This window comes from Schistocerca serialis, chromosome 8, assembly GCF_023864345.2.
Source record: "Schistocerca serialis cubense isolate TAMUIC-IGC-003099 chromosome 8, iqSchSeri2.2, whole genome shotgun sequence".
Classification (NCBI taxonomy): domain Eukaryota; kingdom Metazoa; phylum Arthropoda; class Insecta; order Orthoptera; family Acrididae; genus Schistocerca; species Schistocerca serialis.
In genome coordinates this window covers 172241377-172260619 of record NC_064645.1, presented here as the reverse complement: position 1 = coordinate 172260619, position 19243 = coordinate 172241377, and the positions used below count along the sequence as shown (strand labels likewise).

General features: G+C 41.4%; 1 protein-coding gene across 1 annotated transcript in view; it reads left to right on the top strand.

The window, feature by feature from the left end:
- Positions 1-6143: 6143 nt before the first annotated feature.
- LOC126416905 (proline-rich protein 2-like) overlaps positions 6144-19243 on the top strand; it is a 40793-nt gene continuing 27693 nt past the window's right edge. The window contains exons 1-2 of the mRNA XM_050084788.1: positions 6144-6365; positions 6656-6871. Coding sequence (XP_049940745.1) covers positions 6144-6365; positions 6656-6871 — 438 coding nt within the window. The remainder of the gene's footprint in view (positions 6366-6655; positions 6872-19243) is intronic.

Sequence of the window (19243 nt, the reverse complement as noted above, 5' to 3'; positions counted from 1 at the left end):
CTGTTCCAGGTCGACTTGCGTGAAGCACGACAAGCAGTTCTGAAAGCTCAGCTCCATATCGCACATAGATAAAATACTATTTACTTCTAAGTTATTAGTAGAAACCAACAATGCACGCTCATACGAATGTGCGAAAATTTAACAATTAATTACGTATCACTTAAAATACTACAGTCTTAATTATCTGTGATGTTAGAGTAAATTGTCGGCTATGATTCAAGGGGCAAGTGAAGCATTCGTGTTGCATGTTTAGACTCAGGACACATTTGGTATTTAGTGTAAGATATATCGGGTACCATAATTTCAGCTGCAAACTAAGGAAGTTAAGTATACAGATGTGTCAACTAGACGATGCTAATCCCGACACCAGCCCTTACGCCATCGTGAGTGTCTCTGACGTAAAAAAAAATTAGTTACGATTCTGTATAAGAATTATTTTCATTTTTGTACTTAACTGCAATAAAAATTTGTCGTCATGTTTTGTGAAAGAGGCAGTTATGGGGGTAGTGTGACATTATTTTCGTATTACACATGTTTAAAACGTCATTCTGAGGCTGTAGCTGCTTTACGATGTCACAGGTTTGCTCATCTAGAGTATGTAAGTATATAAAAACAGCTCAAACTATTACAATCCCATCCTTAATAATCTCCCCTATCACATATGTTAGATAGGTATGTTAATTCCTTTTCCTCATCGTTACGTCATAGGGTTTTACCCACATTAAAACTTAATTCCGGCGTCTGTTATATTAGAGATACCTCAACTCTGTGAACATTCAAATCGTGTTTTGAATTACTGAATTAATTACAATAAGTTAGAGATAAAGTGAAAACTGTATTTTAGGGCAGAAACGTAAGTCATGCAGTATCAAACCCTTTCCGGAGCCATGCTGCCGTACCACCACTTCTCTAAAACAGGGGTTCAAATTTTTTTCATTGTTCCGAGCAAACTAATTAATAGGAATAGACTGATATAACTCACGATGTTGCGTTTTTATAGCAACTTCAGGAATACAATACCCAAGAATTTGTCAAAAGGGCAAAATTACTTATTTAAATTTCTTCAGCGTTTCAGTATATTACACCGATTCAATATTGTCAAAACTTAGTTCTCGTACTGAAGAACATAATGCGTTTACACAAAAGACACCAAGTCTTTGTATGAATATAGATGTCCAAAAATAATACATTTTTAATTCTGAAGTTAAATGAAATATTATTTCATTCATATTAACAATACAAATTGTCTATATCCCTCCCGAGCAGAAATTGTAACACAAGAGCTCTAAAGCCTGTTTTCATCAACCTATGAGTATCACATGATTCCACAGTGAGCAAGTGGACCACGATTTTCAGATCTTTCAGTTAACAGAAAAGAGTGAAGTAAAACCAAATCGGTTTTAGAAACAAAATTGTACGGAAGTTGCTGACTGTTCAACATCTAGTGTATATTGGAGACAGTAAAATGAAGGATAATCGAACTCTAGAACAGTGTTAAAGGTTGTTCAAAACTACACACAGACTTTGACATACGGTAAACAAGCAAGAACACACATGATTTTACAGTAGACGAAATTCAACAAATGTAATCTTTTGCAACAATATCAAAGATAAACACTTCGTCGATACAAACTACAATAAATTTATCTCTGAACTAATTATACTAGAAAACTCATTCAGCATTTTAAATGAAACAGAAAAGATTGTTAACAACTCTGTGGGAATTGTGTAAGGAAACAAACCGTTACCGTACTGTGGACAAAACCTATTGAATTTCTCAGTTTGGGGTCGAACAAACAGCGTCATAACTGGTTTCTAGTTACAAACAAATATTCATCAGAAAATCTGTTTGGACGGAAAGACAAATGAGGTTGCTCAAGTACTAGTAAACTAAATTACAAACTCAGGTTGACATCCATCCACGAATATACGCATCTCGGTACGTCACACAGCAACGATCCGTTTCCGATGTACTTTGACGACTGTCTACGCAACGCATTCAAGTAGCTTTATACTGGAGTTACTTTTAATTTGAGAATAGTTCATCGATATTCACTATTCCCATCTCACGTCTTATTAAAGAAATCATCTGATGACGATTTGGCGAAACCGGTATTTATTTAATTTGTGTGATCCAACGCTGAAAAATGCAATAAATGTAAAAAATGATATACTTTTGACACGATTTATAACAGGTGGCAATCTTTGTTTAGTATACAATCTTCGCAGGCGTCAGAAAGGTGATTAGGAAGCATTATTCAATTTATGAAAAAATTCCAAACACAGTCATACAAAATAATTTTATGTCTCAGACCTGTGTTTAATAATTCTAGTTTCGCTCAATTTTAGATGTAAACGGTATGATTGCACGTTTTCGCCATGAGGTACCGTTACCAGCGAGTCTGGATTTCCGTTACGCTCGTTTAATTACGCTCATCTTAGTTGAAAGGTGTCTTGCAATCTTTGCACCAAACTCTGATGACTAAAAATTTCTCCAAACGTCACAACAATGTTCTAAGTACCTGCCCTCCATGCGTAATGCCTTCGAACAAAAGAAACACGTATAATTTTTCTTACAACATGTACGTATGCCGTTGACAGTAATAACAGAATTACTTGAAGCAACTTAAATCTTACGTCCGCTACTGGTGACAATGACATCAAATTAATAGACATAACCCAAATTTTTTGTTAGGAAGCATCTATTCCTGCACACAGGTAGAAAATTTCTAGAGGAGGAGAGGCACGGTTTCTCTATGATCTGCACACTTCTTGGTATGCAAATTAACAATCAGAATGATCATGCAGTTATAACAGTCGACTGACCTACATCACGATATTTTCTGTTACTGATTTCTAAGAGGCAAACAATGTCGCTCTCTCTAGTTATTTCTCAGAGATTCGGCACTCATCTCGCCTGCTTAGTAATGACATGAGGCAAAGTATTCTGCAGCATAATAGGACAAATCAATGTTTTATGTCATTACCCAGCTTGTGATATATACCTCTGATTTCACAGATGTCTCGGAGTATGTTGCGGAGTTTGCTGTGCAAGAAAGGAGGATGCTGCCTCTGGGTGTTCCTCAGGCGTAGGCAGCCCTTCTATGAGGATGACGATGACGAGATGATCTGCGACCCGGGCATGAACATCGCGATGTCGCATTGGTGCGGTGCCTCGCTACCTGAAGAGGTATGTCGCAACGCTTGCGCATCAACAGTCATACTGCGGTAAAAGTGATTAATTATATACTACATCAAGTTCATGTTTGCTATACAGTGCAAAGTCATATCTCCCTAACTCGTATATCTATACTAGGATCAAGAATTAAATACCGAAGTAAATATTTGCTAGTAATAGCTCTCGTATTACACTCTCATACTTGAATAGGCTAAATGTGCAGGCGTGTGCACTCCCCACCTACGCGCACATCTTAGAGCTCTAAACAAACGGCAGGATGATCTTCCAGTAACATTGTAGTAAGCAGGGCATACACGATGATAAAGGTCTTCACAGCGCTTCATTTGAACTATCTGACACCGCTCCGTCACTTTAACAGACAAACCATAGGAATATCAGGGGCATCTGAATCGTCTGTTTAAAAATTTGTAAGATTATGCTGCAATAAAGATTAATAGATTAACTTTCGGACCTTTTTGGACACATTATGACAGGTTGTATTACACGTTACTGCTTAGCAGAACAAAAATTAGCAAAATTCTCTGCGATCTGGGCACACGCTAACTTGTCACAAAACTCGGAACTGAGTTTTTGTGTTCTAATGGCCAAGCCGGTTTGTGTTGTCAATGACAGTCAGCAATTTTTCGAGGATCTAGAATTTATCTGGGTTATCACACTTGTAAATAGATGTTGATAAACTATCTTTTTTTCAGTGTTCGTTTTTCTTAATGACCATTTTTTTTCAGGCACCGACTTGGTATGAGTGTGCTCTTGGAGAAGTATATGAGCACAAATCAACGATCAGTAACGGCAGTGACGTGACAGTGCAGATCTATGAGGACGCGGTCGCGAATATAGAAAAGTTAATGGCAGAAGAAAGGAGTACGTCCCGGCTATTGGCATGCAGGGATCTGTGCAACATTTATGGACGTGTTACTCCCACAGTAAGAGGTAATTAACCAAATTTGACGAACAGAAATTTTGAATCTAATCGAAAATTACACCTCTGTAGCCATCTATAATATAAAAATCAAGTTGTTTTCATGTTTCTTTCTTTTCCAGAACACCTAGGTGAAATATATCATCGCCTGTGTCTTGATGAGGATTTGCTAGTGCGAAGAATGGCACTATCTATGTTCACTGCCATAGCTGAAGAAGCTGATGTCACATTCTATGCTTCCCACCTTGTGCCTATTTTGGAGACGTTTCTGGAAGATAAGGTACATAACGATACTTTTTATCCACATACTTTCTATAACTAACACATACAGTAAATCAATTTCTACAACCTAAGTCAATTGTTACAGATTGGGCTTCGCTTGGAGGCGACAAAGCTTTTAATCGCCTTGTTTAAATCTAAGAAACTATCCGATGATGTATACTGGCACCTTCTTCCAGTGTTCTATAAATATGCGGTGGATCCGTATTGGCAAGTTCGGTTCTTAATTGCCAGCAGCATTAATGATGTAAGTATGTCAAACATTTGTTTTTATTAGCGTTGGATACGTACCTATAACCTATACAATACTTGTTTTGTATCACTAACACACTCATTACCACATTGTAAAATTACAAACATTCAAATTCAGCTCAGGAAGGCCTTCATAGAAATGTTAAGCTGTGACGGTTGAATGGAAGTACTGTATTTCGATATTCTGATGCGAATCATTTTCGGGTGCCCGGAGACAGTATTTCGACATTACAATTAACAAAATAAATTATTGACTTAAATTTTTTGCTGTCAAATGCAGCACTTACACTAGAAGTGCCACCTTATCCAACATCTTATACAGGTTGACTAAGGGGCATGAGAGGAGTAAGGAAACACTCTTACAAATCAGTCTGTATTTTGAGAGACCTAAAAACTTCTCACCGTTACAAATCTGTACTGTTAATGTTACGTAGTACCGATCTCTGAATGTAGATGACAACCAAGAATTCCGATTGCGAGTGTGAATAGCTGTGGCGCTGGCGTAGTTTCTGCATTAAGTAACAAAATAACAATGTAGCTCATGCAACAGAACACCTTTAATTTTATATTCCAAAAATTTAATTTGTTAGTACTAAATAACACGTTTATCAAATTATATAATTATTACAATACTGTTTGTCTTCTTTCGTAGGTTCACAAATCGGTGAACACTCGAAGCTTGAGATCAAGCTTCATCCCACTGATCTCGAAATTCTTGAAGGACGCAGAAACCAGGGTGAGATCGGCGGCGGGTCGGCAGTTTCAAGATGTTTGAATTATTTGGCGACATGAAGTGAGGTGTAGGTGTCCTGAACTTCATATTGGCCACATCGAGAGAAATTCTCAGCAGTCACATTTCGGAAATAACGCCACATCACAGCCTGTTATGTTGGGCCCAGTTTACTAAAGTACAAGTGAACAATCTAAAAAGTTTATTATGAAATTTTTGGCAATAAACCAAATTTTAAGTAAATTCTGAGGAATGTTTTATTCTAGAAAATAGCAGTAGTTTGCAAACCATATAGGAGTATGTGTTAAACATAATTCTCATATTCAGTTAATGGTATTCACTTTTAAAGAAGTATTTACTCGAAAGTCAGTTACACTACTACTATACTGCATGAATTGTCCTCATATTTTTCTTGGATTCTACCAAAAATGGTGACATACAAGTAAAACAAAAGAAACGAGCTAAGAAAACGAGCGAAAAAAACCGAGCCACAATGAACCGACCAAAAGAAACGAGCCAAAAAGCGAGGCAAAAAAATCGAGTCAAACAAAAAACGTGCCAAAAAATAGCCAGACAAAAAAACGAGCCAGACAAAAAGCGAGCCAGACAAAAAAACGAGCCAGACAAAAAAACGAACCAAACAAAAAAACGAACCATACAAAAAAAACGAGCCAGACCAACAAACGAGCAAAACAAAAACGAGCCAGAAAAAAATCGAACCAGACAAAAAACGAGCCAGACAAAAAAACAATCAAGACAAAAATATGAGCCAGACAAAAAAACGAGCCAGACAAAAAAACGAGCCAGACAAAAAAACGAGCCAGAGAAAAAAACGAGCCAGACAAAAAAATGAGCCAGACAAAAAAACGAGCCAGACAAAAAAACGAGCCAAACAAAAAACGAGCCAGACAAAAAAACGAGCCAGAAAAAAACAAGCCAGACAAAAACACGAGCCAGACAAAAAATCGAGCCAGACAAAAGAACGAGTCAGACAAAAAAACGAGCCAGAAAAGAAAACTAGCCAGACAAAAAAACGAGCCAGTCAAAAAATCGAACAAGACAAAAAACGAGCCAGACAAAAAAACGAGCCAGTAAAAAAACCAGCCAGACAAAAAACGAGCCAGCCAAAAAAACGAGCCAGACAAAAAATCGAACCAGACAAAAAGCGAGGCAGACAAAAAACGAGGCAGACAAAAAAACAACCCAAGCAAAAATATGTGCCAGACAAAAAAAAGGAGCCAGACAAAAAAAGGAGCCAGACAAAAAAACGAGCCAGACAAAAAAACGAGCCAGACAAAAAAACGAGCCAGACAAAAAACGAGCCAGACAAAAAACGAGCCAGACAAAAAACGAGCCAGACAAAAAGACGAGCCAGACAAAAAGACGAGCCAGACAAAAAGAGGACCCAGACAAAAAGAGGAGCCAGACAAAAAGACAAGCCAGTCAAAGAAACGAGCCAGACAAAAAACGAGCCAGACAAAAAAACGAGCCAGTAAAAAAACGAGCTAGACAAAAAAACGAGCCAAGCAAAAAAACGAGCCACACAAAAAAACGAACCAGACAAAAAACGAGCCAAACAAAAAAACGAGCCAGACAAAAAAACGAGCCGGACAAAGAAAGGAGCCAGACAAAAAAAGGAGCCAGACAAAAAAAGGAGCCAGACAAAAAAAGGAGCCAGACAAAAAAACGAGATTGCCAAAAAAACCAGCCAGACAAAAAAACGAGCCAGACAAACAAACGAGCCAGACAAAAAAAAACAACGAGTGAGACAAAAAACGAGCCAGGCAAAAAAACGAGCCAGGCAAAAAAACGAGCCAGGCAAAAAAACGAGCCAGGCAAAAAAACGAGCCAGGCAAAAAAACGAGCCAGACAAAAAAACAAGCCAGACAAAAAAACAAGCCAGACAAAAAAACAAGCCAGACAAAAAAAGCGAGTCAGACAAAAAACGAGCCAGACAAAAAACGAGCCAGACAAAAAACGAGCCAGACAAAAAGCGAGCCAGACAAAAAACGAGCCAGACAAAAAACGAGCCAGACAAAAAACGAGCCAGACAAAAAAAACGAGCCAGACAAAAAGACAGGTCAGATAAAAAAAAAACGAGCCAGACAAAAAAACGAGCCAGACAAAAAAACGAGCCAGACAAAAAAACGAGCCAGACAAAAAACGAGCCAGACAAAAAAACGAGCCAGACAAAAAAACGAGCCAGACAAGAAAACGAGCCAGACAAAGACTGAGCCAAACAAAAAACGACCCAGACAAAAACTGAGCCAGACAAAAAATGAGCCAGACAAAAAATGAGCCAGACAAATAACGAGCCAGACAAATAACGAGCCAGACAAATAACGAGCCAGACAAAAAACGAGCCGGACAAAAAAACGAGCCAGACAAAAAAACGAGCCAGACAAAAAACGAGCCAGACAAAAAACGAGCCAGACAAAAAACGAGCCAGACAAAAAACGAGCCAGACAAAAAACGAGCCAGACAAAAAACGAGCCAGACAAAAGACGAGCAAGACATAAACGAGTCAGACATAAACGAGCCAGACATAAACGAGCCAGACATAAACGAGCCAGACATAAACGAGCCAGACATAAACGAACCAGACATAAACGACCCAGACATAAACGACCCAGACATAAACGAGCCAGACATAAACGAGCCAGACAAACAAGCCAGAAAAACAAGCCAAACAAACGTGCAAAAACAACCAAAAACAACCAAAAACAACCAAAAAAAACAAGCCCAAAACAAGCAAAAACAACCAAAAACAAGCCCAAAATAGGAAAATAAATAATATCTGGTTAAGATAGTATTTGCATCAGCATTTCCAGTTCTTGGAAACGATAATGAATAAGGACACAGTCCAGTATATTATGTTAGTAATGCATGTAGTACTCATTAGGTTTCAGAGATACATATTGATACAGCTTCACCATCAACTACTGTCAGAGTCTTTCTAAGTTATGTCTCCAGTCAGGAAATGTGCATTTGTGCTATGTATAATAACAAGACTTAAGTGTTTGTATATATGAGACATAATGGCAGAGAAAGAAATGCTATAAATGCAGTGCTAGGACTATGTTCACCTTTTGCCGAAAACAAGGTAATTTAGTAAAACTTCTGACAGCTGCTGATGATAAACCTATCTACATCTTTCATTAAACGTATTGCAGCTGTGGAGTGCCAAATTAATAAAATGAACTTACGTTCATAAATCACGATGCACAAAGTTGGCTGTTCTTGGAATTCGATGTTAGAACAAGGAAGAGATGGATAAGTAGTACGTGAATGTGGAGTGAGGGTGGGGAATGGAAGCGGAGGCTGCCTGGAAGAATTTTGCACAGAGCGGATCTCAGTCATAGCTAACACTTTGTTTAAGAATCATGACAGAAGTTTGTGTACGTGGAAGAGACATGGAGACACTGGAATCTTTCAGATAGATCGTATAATGTAAGACATTCATATACGAACAAGGTTTTAAATTTTAAGACATTTCCAGGGGCAGATGTGTACGCTGACCACAATTTATTGTTATGAATTGGATATTGAAACAGAAAAACTGTAAAAAGGTAGGAATTTGTGGATATGAGACCTGGATAACCTGAGGTTGTGAGGACTTTCAGAGGGAGCATTAGGGAACGATTGACAAGTACAGGAAAAGAATCCCAGTCGGAGAAGAATGGGTAGCTTTGAGAAATGGATTAGTGAATGTAGTAGAGGATTAAAATGTTTCAAACGGCTCTGAGCACTATGGGACTTAACATCTGAGGTCATCAATCCCCTAGAACGTAGAACTACTAAAAACCTGACTACTCTAAGGACATCACACACCTCCATGACCGAAGCAGGATTCTAACCTGCAACTGGCCACTGCGGTTGGCTAGTAGAGGATCAAGAAGTAAAAAGAGGAAGGTCAGTAGACATCCTTGAGTAACAGAAGAGATATTGAATTTCATTGATGAAAGGAGAAAATGAAAATGCAGTAAATGAAGCAGGTGCAAACGAATACAAACGACAGAAAAACTACTTCGACAAAACGTGCAAAATGTAAGGTTGTATAGGCATATATTACTACGGATAACACAGATACTGCCTACAGGAAAATTAAAGAGACGTTTGGAGAAAAGAGACCCACCTGCATGAAAATCAAGAGTTCAGATGGTAAAGCAGTTCTAAGTAAAGAAAGCAAACCAGAAAGGTGGAAGGGATATGTAGATGGTATAAGCAAGGGCGATGTACTTGAGGACGTACATGAAGATGAAATGGGCATACAATACTACATGAAGAATTTGATGTACCACTGGAAGAGGTAAGTCGAAACAAGAGCCCGGGAGTAGACAACTTTCCATTTGTACTACTGATAGCCTTGGGAGAGCCAGCACTGTCAAAACCCTTCCGTCTGGTGAGCGAGATGTATGAGACCGGCGAAATACCCTCAGATTTCAAGAAGAATATAATAATTTCAATCCCAAAGAAGGAAGGTGGTGGCAGGAGTGAAAATTACCGAACTATCAGTTTAATAAATCACGGCTGCAAAATATTAACTTTGATTCTTTACAGACGAATGGAAAAACTGATAGAATCAGTTTGGATTCCTTAGCAATGTTGGAACACGTGAGGCAATACTGGCCGGACGACGTATCTAAGAAGAAAAGTTTGTGGACTTAGAGAAAGCTTTTGACAATGTTGATTGGAATACTTTCTTTCAAATTCCGAGGGTGGCAAGGTTAAAATACAGTGAGCGACGGACCGATGACCATAGCAGTCTGGTCCCTTTAATCCCACAAACCAACCAACCAACAGTGAGCGAAAGGCTATTTACAATTTGTACAGAAACCAGATGGCAGTTATAAGAGTCGAAGGGCATGAAAGGGAAGCATTGGTTGAGAAGGAAGTGTAAAACAGGGGAGTAGCTTATCCCCCATATTATTCAATCTGCATATTGAGCAAGTAATAAAAGAATCTGAAGAAAAATCAGGAATTAAAATCCATGGAGAAAGAATTAAAACTTTGACATTTGTTGATGCACTGTAATTTTGTGAGAGACTGGCAAAGTACCTGGAAGAACAGTGTTTTCAAATGAGATATAAAATGAGTATCAACAAAAGATAACAAAGATAATAGAGTGCAGTCGAATTACGTCAGCTGATGCTGAGGGCATTAGATTAGGAAATTAGACACTTCGAATAATACATTAGTTTTGTTGTTTGGCAAGCAAAAATAACTGATCGAAGTAGATAGGATACATAATGTAGAGTGGCTAACGCAAGGAATACGTTTCTAAAGAAGAGAATATCGTGTATAGATTTAAGTGTTAGGAAGTCCTATCTGAAAGTATTTGTACGGAGGGGTGGCCACGTATGGAAGTGAAACATGGACGACAAACAGATATTAGACAAGAAGAGAATAGAAGCTTTCGAAATGTGGTGCTACAGCAGAATGCTGAAGATTAGATGGGTAGATCACGTAACTAATAGTAGTAGTGGTTGCAGAGGGGTTTTTGGGCGCACGACAGCAAGTTCTTCAGCGCCTGTTCAGTAACATAGTGAGACGGGTGTCAAGAAGAATCCCAGAACAGGAATATAAAATGGAACATAAAACACGGGGAACAATCGTTGAAAAATATGTGCTCACCCACACCGAAGCGTGGGATGAAGCAGGGTGTCAGCAGTAAAACATGGACAACACAGGAAGAAAATGGTAGAGGAAGCTAAAACAATGTAGCAGATGGCAGTGGCTAGCTGACTGCAAGGGAAAAAGGGGAGGAGTCAACCACTCTGCAATACAATAAAACCTCCAGCCTAAAAGTTTAGGCCAGATTCCAGACACATCACAAAACTTAAAAACCCTAGACACACACGTCTCATCGTTAGCTAAAACACAATGCAGATCCCCATCAACTTGTGCTTCTGCCCTTGCATCACGGTATAAAATGCATTCTGTTAAAATGTGCCGGACAGAGATGTGCACACCACAAGCATCGCAAAACGGAGGATCCTCCCGCCGTAATAAAAAGCTATGTGTGAGAGGACAGTGCCCGATCCGAAGACGTGTGAGGGCCACCTCTTCCCGCCTGAGCAACCGGCAGGAGGAACGCCACGGCCGAGTGGTTGACTTTACCAACCGCAGTTTATTGGCAGTCACCGCTAGCCGTTCGTCCTTCCACAACTCCATGCACTTCCTGTGGAGTGCAGAGATGACTGACTGCAAGGGGAGAGGACACTGGACCACATCCTGCTCTCTGCAGGCCTCCTTGGTAGCCCGATCGGCGTGTTCATTGCCCCATATGCCGACATGACCAGGCACCCAGCAGAAGGACACCTCCTTACCTCGCTGTTGGAGCAAGTACAGTTGGCCATATATCAGCTGGACCATCTCCACAGTCGGGTACAGGTTCTGCAGTGATTGTAAGGCACTAAGAGAATCGGAGCAAAGAAGAAATCGATTGCCCCGAACACGATTCATCTGTTCCAGTGCCTCCAGGGTCGCGTGGAGCTCCGCTGTGAAAACGGGACATTCATCAGGGGGGCGGAGCTGGGTAACATGATCAGGGAACACCACAGAACAGCCAAGCAAATTCTCCTGTTTGGAGCCATCAGTGTAAACGACAGTGAAACCGTGATGCACATCTAAAATGTTAAAAAACAGAGATGGGAATCTAAAATTTGGTGTTCTGTCTTTCTTAAAATTAGCCAAATCTAAAATAAGTTTGGGTCTCCGGAGGAGCCAAGGTGGAGATCTGCTCCAACCGCGACGTAAAACAGGAAGACCAGCAATGGACATCGCAGCGAGGCAATCCTGTGCGCGAATCCCATAGCGCTGCGTCGCACGTTGCCGGTTATGAAATAACCGTGCCAGAGGAAGCTGAGCAACGGTATGGTATGCAGGTGTGTATGGCGTGGACAAAGTTTCATACGCCTGGTGTACCGTAAGTAGACGTAGCCGCATATGAAGTGGCGGTTCACCAGCCTCTGCACAGAGGCTTGGTATGGGGCTAGTTCGGAATGCCCCAGTGGCCAACCGAAGCCCTTCATGGTGCACAACGTCCAACATCTAAGTAAGAAGGCCTCGCAGACCCATACACCGTGCACCCATAATCGAGCAGAGATCGCACAAACGCCCTATAAAACTGGAGCATACAAGTCCTGTCAGCTCCCCATGTACTGCGGCTAAGACATTTTAAAATACTTAAAGCCTGAAGTGACCGCCATTTCAGGTCTTTAAGATGAGGTACCCACGTAAGCTCCGAGTCAAAAATGAGCCCCAGAAATCTCACCGTATCTTTAAAAGTAAGAATAGTGTCCCTCATCCTCAACTCAGGAAAGGTTGAAATCGAACGAGAACGGTGAAAAAGAACACATACAGACTTCTCGGTGGAAAACTTAAAACCACTCTTCTGCGTCTAATCATCCAAACGTCTAAGAGTAACTTGCAACAGACGCTTTGTCGTTGCAAGACTTGAAGAAGAGCAAAACAAAGAGAAATTATCCACAAACAAGGAACACTGGACAGGATTTTTCACTATGGACGTAATGCTATTAACAGCGATGGCAAAGAGAGTCACACTTAAAACGCTACCCTGAGGGACACCGTTCTGCTGCTCAAAGCTATCAGATAGGACGTCACCAATTCGGCGAGAGAAAAGACTGAATAAAAAGAGGAAGACAACCGCGAAAACCCCATTCGTGAAGCTGTTCCAGCATGAGACGCTTCCAAGTGGTATCGTAGGCCTTCTCGATATCGAAAAATACACCTAGAAGGTGATGATGGCGTAGGAAAACTTGTTGTATATCCGCCTCCAGAAGGGCAAGGTTATAGAAGGTGGAATGAAACCTCCTGAACCCACACTAAAAGCGACTAAAGAGTTGCCGGGATTCTAACATCCAGACAATGCGGCGGTTGTTGCATTAATTTTGGTCACCAGTGTATTAACGATATCTTGTTTCTCAACCAAGAACTTGTACATTTATTCACTGGTGGAAAATAAAAAGAAGACGGAATTCTCAGAAACATCTACAAAATCTGACAATAGTAAAGTTAAACGTATTATTAAAGTTGAACACATCAGTAAAACATCTTAACACACTACGATAATCTGTTACTAACACAATTATAACGATACTTCGTTTGTAACAAACGTGGCCATGTGATACGAAATGGTAGATAAGAATCTGGCTTAACAAATCTACATGTCCGACACTCTTAATAGATACATGCAGTCAGAGGAAAGATGTGTAGGACTCCATGCCAAATATGCAGAAGACTTGTGTTCACAGACGCGTGTGCAAACACTTCCGTAGGATCAGCGAACGTAGGACTGCCTCGCCTTCTCATGTGTTTAAAGCGGACTGACTGCCCGTAAAAACAGTGTGTCTAGTACGCCTTTTCTTGCTCGTTTCGGCTCTTGTTTCAGTGGCCGATGCAGGTGTCGCAAGAAGATGTCAAGCAAATAAAGAGTAGAATACTTCATTCGGTAACACATTTCATCTACCGTTGCACATGTGTGAACCAGCCGGATGGAGTGGCCGAGTGGTTCTAGGCGCTGCAGCTGGAACCCCGCGACCTCTGCGGTCGCATGTTCGAATCCTGCTTCGGGCATGGATGTGTGTGATGTCCTTAGGTTAGCTAGGTTCAGTAGTTTTAAGTTCTAGGGGCCTGATGACCTCAGGTGTTAAGTCCCATAGCCCTCGAATAGAGAGACGAGGAGTGATGTTACGAACTATAATGTCGAAGCAAGATGTAAAATTCTGCACGTGATACAGAGTCGAATATACTAGTTCTCATATTTACAGTACAATCTTGATTTCAGAATTTCCTTCTACTCTGGCTCTCACTGAAATGATTAACAACTTATATCAAGAAGTTACACGTGAAAGCTCTAAGTAATACGTCCTTGTGGAAAGTTTGACCCCTATGCAAGTGCCAAATACGAACATATCGCTATGGCCCACCATTATCGCAGCTGTAATTTTGTGTTATGTACTTGGTAAACTAGCTTGCAAAATTTTTCATTAACGTCATACTACTTTAACATGCTGTCTGGAAGCTAGTAATACAATACCTCAGAACGAATTCTCTCAAACAACCGTAAAAATATGTTTTTTCTGGAATTTTAATTGTCAGTTTCGTATTGAAGCAAAAGTCGTATTTGGTGAGGATACTTTACAGCGTACATACGAAGCACAAAATTTTCTGAGAGACGTGAGCTTTGTGGCTAGTCACAAAACAGCACTCCAAATTGGTCACTTGGATGCCCTCTTACATAGGTATTCTCAGCTATTTGCCCTTCGCTAGAACACAAACTTCAAGCGATGTCTTTTATTCTTTTAATATAACATTCAAGCTGTGCGGCTGCGTGGTATCGCAGTGCTGTCAGTTTATAAAATCTTGCTTGGCTTCCAGATGCGTGAGGTACTTAAAATGTATTACCGTATTTGGACTGGAACAGATGACCAGTGACGTCTCACATAGCAGTGCGGCTATTTAACGGCGAGGACAAGGCGGCACATCAATGATTCATAACTCCACAATGGCCGACAGAGCTAGGTCGAAAGCTCGTGGGAATTTAACGACCTGACGTTGCTGGATGCCCAAGAAGAACTTGTTAATGCCATTCTAACTGTTCTTCATGTCGTTGCATCTCAAAATTGTCCTAGCCGGTTAGCCCCTGCCCCGCATGGGCACGCAGATTATTTCGACGAATTAATTCCCAGAATTCATTAATGATAGTTTCCACCGCTTGGCCTCAGACAAAGCCTGCTGGAAAATACGATCCACCTAGGGACTCAACACTTATTAACAGACTTCAGTTATTGAGTCAAATAATTCGCCTACACCATTTAATTCCAAAATAATAATAAGCCCTGTGCACTTCCTTCGTAGCGTCTACCGACAACATGTCTAGCTGTGGGGTTAGGTACTTTCCAAACACATCAGCAATAACTATGGCACGAAACACACGACGAGTGTATGTTGACTTCAGAGTGTGCTTAATTTTACTTTGGACAACTTCTCCACTGGGTTCGTACCAGTACAATACTCAGCCATTCAAATAGTAACTTACACTCAGAATCGAACTGATACTGCACATAACCGGAACCCTGATATCACAATGAAAAATGTGGGCTCTAATTGTATTAAACTGCGTGTCATTTAGATTCTGTACTCTCCTCAAAGCCAGCAAACCAACTCCTCTGAGGCATTCTTAATGCTGGAGATGACATCGTTCACCTCTGATTTCTGTTAAGTCTGGCAGAACCCTGGGAGGTGCAACATCACATGGACAGCTACCACCTCGGGCACATAGCCCAACATGTCACGTGTTAAATAAACTTCTTTCCACACCTCGTCGACACTGGAACCTCCCAGCCTTCCCTGTTGGAACAGCGCAGTAACAAGGAATTTACGCTATATGAAACACAAGTCTAAGTAGCCTGTATCAAACAGTAAAAAATTACTGCTTTCCCATGACCAAGTAATTTTTTTACTACCACACACACCTCGCCACTCTCTAACTACGCTCTGCTCCCACAAGATAATGAAAGAAGTGCATGGAATGGCTAGGCTGAGGTGCATGTGACACTTTCCTATAAAAGATTTTACACTTCTGTTCCAAAAAAACCATTAAAGGATAACAAAACATTCAACTCAACAACTTTCTCGGCAATTAAAAATGAAACTACATCAATTTATGAGACTTTATAACAAAATAAATCCAAGAAGAAAAATTTATGAATACTCAATCGTAGGTGAATGCAAAATACTGATGTGACATGTATGATATTAAACCTCAACACCACAAAAAATTCTTCTTTTACATAAACAGCGCTCCCCATTTATGAACACAACTTAAAATACTTGCTGTAACTTTTGAATAAAATTTCTGCCACTTGACAGTCGAGATCGTTTACGGTAGTGTACGGTCATGATTTTAGGCTTTGGTGATTTTCAAGTACCACAATATTGCAAGTGATCATACCTCCATTAACAAAGTCATCTTGGAAATACACTCCTGGAAATTGAAATAAGAACACCGTGAATTCATTGTCCCAGGAAGGGGAAACTTTATTGACACATTCCTGGGGGCAGATACATCACATGATCACACTGACAGAACCACAGGCACATAGACACAGGCAACAGAGCATGCACAATGTCGGCACTAGTACAGTGTATATCCACCTTTCGCAGCAATGCAGGCTGCTATTCTCCCATGGACACGATCGTAGAGATGCTGGATGTAGTCCTGTGGAACGGCTTGCCATGCCATTTCCACCTGGCGCCTCAGTTGGACCAGCGTTCGTGCTGGACGTGCAGACCGCGTGAGACGACGCTTCATCCAGTCCCAAACATGCTCAATGGGGGACAGATCCGGAGATCTTGCTGGCCAGGGTAGTTGACTTACACCTTCTAGAGCACGTTGGGTGGCACGGGATACATGCGGACGTGCACTGTCCTGTTGGAACAGCAAGTTCCCTTGCCGGTCTAGGAATGGTAGAACGATGGGTTCGATGACGGTGGGGATGTACCGTGCACTATTCAGTGTCCCCTCGACGATCACCAGTGGTGTACGGCCAGTGTAGGAGATCGCTCCCCACACCATGATGCCGGGTGTTGGCCCTGTGTGCCTCGGTCGTATGCAGTCCTGATTGTGGCGCTCACCTGCACGGCGCCAAACACGCATACGACCATCATTGGCACCAAGGCAGAAGCGACTCTCATCGCTGAAGACGACACGTCTCCATTCGCCCTTCCATTCACGCCTGTCGCGACACCACTGGAGGCGGGCTGCACGATGTTGGGGCGTAAGCGGAAGACGGCCTAACGGTGTGCGGGACCGTAGCCCAGCTTCATGGAGACGGTTGCGAATGGTCCTCGCCGATACCCCAGGAGCAATAGTGTCCCTAATTTGCTGGGAAGTGGCGGTGCGGTCCCCTACGGCACTGCGTAGGATCCTACGGTCTTGGCGTGCATCCGTGCGTCGCTGCGGTCCGGTCCCAGGTCGACGGGCACGTGCACCTTCCGCCGACCACTGGCGACAACATCGATGTACTGTGGAGACCTCACGCCCCACGTGTTGAGCAATTCGGCGGTACGTCCACCCGGCCTCCCGCATGCCCACTATACGCCCTCGCTCAAAGTCCGTCAACTGCACATATGGTTCACGTCCACGCTGTCGCGGCATGCTACCAGTGTTAAAGACTGCGATGGAGCTCCGTATGCCACGGCAAACTGGCTGACACTGACGGCGGCGGTGCACAAATGCTGCGCAGCTAGCGCCATTCGACGGCCAACACCGCGGTTCCTGGTGTGTCCGCTGTGCCGTGCGTGTGATCATTGCTTGTACAGCCCTCTCGCAGTGTCCGGAGCAAGTATGGTGGGTCTGACACACCGGTGTCAATGTGTTCTTTTTTCCATTTCCAGGAGTGTATATTACACATTGTTATATAACGTAGGTGTCAAAGAAAACAGGTTTAACGTACATTTCCCGTAATGCATCGGTGTTTACGTCTGCTGCCTTTGGCACTTCCTGTTTGTAAGTGGTGGTTGCGCACAGTACCACTGCACCACATTACCTGAACCTTTCCTTTGCGGAATGTGTGAATTACAACTTCGGAGTAACTTTCATTGCGTCCCTTCATAGCGACCTTGCTGTACTGGACACTCCATTTTCATGGTTGGAGTATGCCTTTAGTAGTGTAGTACACGAAGAGCACAAGGCACACCTGTTAGTCCTGTGATTGCCTTTAAACCTAACACCCCATCAGGCATTTGTGGTCGTTAATCGGCCTGCTCGAGGATGAGAGAGACGCGGTACGTATTTGTACTGATTGGAAATACAATGAAATAATTTAAAACTACCTCATGAAAGGATGGAGCTACACTGCATTGCTGTAAGAAGGAAAATATGACTGAAACAAGGGAATGGGCAGTGGGTAAACAAATATGGCGCAGTAAAAGGCGGTGACAAGGATATGCGAAAGCTCTTCCTCAGACTTTTAGGGCATGCTTAGATTCTACGCTTAGTGACCTCATTCACCTTGATTGTAAGTAATTCCCCAAATTAAAATAATACACAGGTTAGATGCAATGCAGTTCAGTAAGTAATGTCACTCCATAAACCTATCTCCAGTGTCTCTTCAAACTACTCAGAAGTAACATGAATTCTTTCCACACTTTTAGTAGATAGGTAGTATTTAGATTAGGCCGAAGTACTGAGAATATGATATTCAAAATTTTTAAAGTTAATTATTTAAGTATGTGGATACAGAAGTCATAGTGAAGATTATGACTAAATGAATTTGGGAAAAAGAATACCTAAATTTTGAGAACAACTGAAAAAAGACATAACTGAGCCTGCAGAAGAAATTATCCCTTTTAAAAAGAAATGGAAACTTAAATGGTGATGTTATGATAGTGATGAGCTAACTACGGAGAGACAACAAGCTCTGAATGTCTGGAACGGTAGGGAAAGTTACATGAAGAGGAAAAATTTCATAGAAGCAGCTAAACATGCGTTATAATGTCTCAGAAAGATCACAGTACAACATACAAAAAATAAGCTAGCGTCGACTGAGGCACACTTTAAACTGAACAACAAAACGAACTTTTATAAAACAATGAAAAGCAATTTAATGAAGTACACATCACCAAATTCACAGTTCATAGAAACAAGAACACCGAAAATTGTATATACTGACACTGAGGACCGCCGGTTACTTCAAAGAACTAAACAACTGCGATCCACGGATAGGAGATATTTATTTTGATAACGTAATCCAAATACAACCAGACTCGTAGCTACCAACATTAGAGAAAATCAGAGGAATCATAAAAGCAAGGCAAAAATAACAAAACGTCAGGT